General features: G+C 35.9%; 1 protein-coding gene across 1 annotated transcript; it reads left to right on the forward strand.

Annotated features, from left to right (window-relative positions):
• Positions 1 to 2221: 2221 nt before the first annotated feature.
• LOC141439093 (mitochondrial import inner membrane translocase subunit Tim29-like) lies at positions 2222 to 2821 on the forward strand. The gene has a single exon (XM_074103229.1). It carries the CDS (start codon positions 2232 to 2234, stop codon positions 2793 to 2795), a length of 564 nt encoding a protein of 187 aa, XP_073959330.1. The 5' UTR covers positions 2222 to 2231; the 3' UTR covers positions 2796 to 2821.
• Positions 2822 to 3119: the final 298 nt, after the last annotated feature.

Here is a 3119-nt window from a genome sequence, read left to right on the forward strand (position 1 = left end):
AAATACTATACTCTCTATACTGATGGCAGTAAGGGTGAGGGTATGTTCGTAGTGCAGTATATGATCCGCAAATTAAGTTTTCTCAAAGTTTTGTACTAGACAACAATTGTAGCATATTCACTGCAGAAGCATACGCTATTATTGAAGCGCTTAAACGTATCTCATGTGTAAATAATTATAAGGATTTTCTAATACTATCACTGAGTTTCTGTAATTAAATCGCTAGAAAATTTCAAAATACATTACAAAACTAATTATTTATTATACAAAATTAGGAATATTTTGTACAGCTTCTCCCTAAAACAGATCGAAGTATCCTTTATGTGGATTTCTCTCATAAAGGAATAACTGGTAACGAAATCGCAGACCAGACTGCTTTCAAAGGATTAAATATGTTGGATGTACAAATATAGTGCACGTCCCTCTGACCGACTTTTATAGTACGTTTCGCAGAGATGTAAGAAGATACTGGACAGACATGTGGAAGAAAGATCAAGAAGAGAAAGGAAAAATGGTACGGAAATATTCAAACTGATTTACCCGTCAAGCCGTGGTACCCATGATTGAAGATGCCAGTCGGGATTTTATAACTATCATAAACAGGCTTCGGTTTGGTTTGCAATGCACCATTCCACTTGTACAGGCTCGGTTATTGTTACACTAATATTTGTTCTGCGTGCAATAACGCCGTTTGGAGACCTAGACCATATTATATTCAAATGTCATAGCTATGCACTAGACAGACTGATACTTGCCAGCGAAATAAATCAAGCTGAAGAATCCTCCCGCCGCCTCACTGACCTATTGAAAAACACAAATTGCTTCGTTCCTCTCTAAAATATATTAAAAATACAATTGGAAAATATAGTGAAATAAGTGAATTCAAGTGATCAAAAACAAGACTTCTAAAAAATAAGACTTGGCTTAAAGGTCTCGTAACCAAGCCAACAATCTCCAAAAAAAAAAATCGAACGACCAAACGTCATTGACCGTCATTCTTCTTTTGACATTTCGATACCTATGGTCTGTTTCTTAATCCGAGATACTAAAATGACGTTTCATGTGTTACCTGTTTTTTGCGTCTCATATTAAATAGTGATGTGCCGCAACCGGTTATCACCAAAAGATTTTGTAGGTACCTATGTTATATGTATAAAATATTAAGATATGAACGGATTTTACGTACTAACTTGTAGGGCACTTAGGACATTCTACAAAAGGTAACATGGGTCTAATAAAAATGCGACCGTTTTGGAGATATTTCTACTTTTTATAAATGTTGATATTTAAGTTTCAATTTCATTATAAGTACGATCCCCCTCAATGCTTACCATAAAAACACACATACCATAACACGAGAAAATGCACTGAACACATCCGATCACAATACGAGTAAATTAACGAATGTCGATCGAATACGAAAAAAAATGAATGACGTTGTGTGATATCTGTAGGGCTACTACGAAATTTGCAAATCGAAGCTCGCATCGCATTGCCCTTCCACTCTCGCATGAAATAATATTAGCGTCAACGGGACGGCACGACACAAACCTTGACTCTCGAACCTCGCAGTAGCCCTACTGCAGGGCTACTACGCAACTCGAAACTCTAAGTTCGTATCGTGCGGTCCCTCTGACACTTATACTGTTTAATACGAGAGCGAGAGGGACGGTACGATACGAAATTCGAGTTTCGGGTTTCGTAGTAGCCTTGCTGGCCCTATACTACGAAATGCAAAACTCGAGCCTCGTATGTTGCCATTCCGATGACGCCTATCTCACTTAATACGCAAGTGAAAGGGACGGGCGACACGCACTTCGTCTTCCAAGTTTTGTAGTAGCCCCTCTGTTTTATGATTTAAGTTGGCACTGTTGGCACTAGAGACTCGAACTCTGAACACTATTTAATAGATCGAGTTTCGAGTTTCGGAGTAGCCCAGCTGTACTTAGATTTTATCACTATCGTAAAAGTGCATTTATTTTTTCAAAATAGAAAGTTGAATATTGAATGCTTTAATGTTATTTTTGCGATCATAAAATATACGTTTTACCGATTATTTACAATTATATCGGAAACCGAAATCATGTAGCAGCACTGTTCGTTTTATGCTGGCCACATTATTTTTATATTTGATTGACGTTTCAGACTGTCATTTTAGTATCTAGGTTTCAGAAATAGACTCATATTTAAATTATATAGAAATTTGGTCAAGAATTGCTAAATTTTTGATAATGTCGGTGACTAGTAGACTGCCTATGGTGATCACAGAAGTTAGTAGCAAAGTACAGTTTCCTGCAAAACTTAGAGGCACAATTATTGAGAAATGGGCAAACTATTGGAAGAATCTGTTCATGGACTATCGACAGATGATCCAAGATTTACGAACTGATATTCAAGACGAACCCCATAAAGCGCTAAAGTACACAACAGGGTTGGTAACGGCGTATCTTCTTGCTCAAGCCAATCCAAGTGAATTAGACTTTAAAGATAGTTTAAAAAGATTTGCTAATGAGGCCGCACTAGTCAGTGAAGAATGTCAAAATCCGAAAGCGTATGGACATTTGCGATATTTGGAAACATGCTATAACCAGAGTGTCATTCATTACAAAAGTTTAGGAATAGCTTCGATCATGTACACAACTGAAGTGAATGATACCTGTGACCTATACAAAGCACACTGCAAATACTTGAAACCCACATATTTGAGCTTTCCCTCAAGGATAGTCGATATCGGGTTCATGGGGCGCTGGTGGAACATGTATATTAAAACCACTAATTATGATGTGAATATTTAAATTTTTCTAAGATAGACCCTCATGTAGTTTTTTATGCAGTAGTTCTTGCGACATATTTTTATCTTGTATATTTTTGTTGTTGTAGAAAAATGTAATTAAAACCATGTTATGCTTGAAGAGAATGTTTATATTTCGTTTCTTACTGATAATCTTTAAACAATTAATATCATAATCATCCCATGCAAGTATTTTCCTAAATTGCAAATATGAAAAAACCCTTTAAAATTATATTATTTCTTAGGAACATGCCAACATTCTACTAGAACTATTTGCATATTAAGAAAAATAAAACAAACATAATTTTTGTGCAAGTTGTTGGCACAA

This window comes from Choristoneura fumiferana, chromosome 20, assembly GCF_025370935.1.
Source record: "Choristoneura fumiferana chromosome 20, NRCan_CFum_1, whole genome shotgun sequence".
In the NCBI taxonomy this organism is placed as follows: domain Eukaryota; kingdom Metazoa; phylum Arthropoda; class Insecta; order Lepidoptera; family Tortricidae; genus Choristoneura; species Choristoneura fumiferana.

What these genes read in the sequence shown, in the direction of transcription:
- LOC141439093 (XM_074103229.1), top strand. Translation starts at nt 2,232, where the DNA reads ATGTCGGTGACTAGTAGACTGCCTATGGTGATCACAGAAGTTAGTAGC.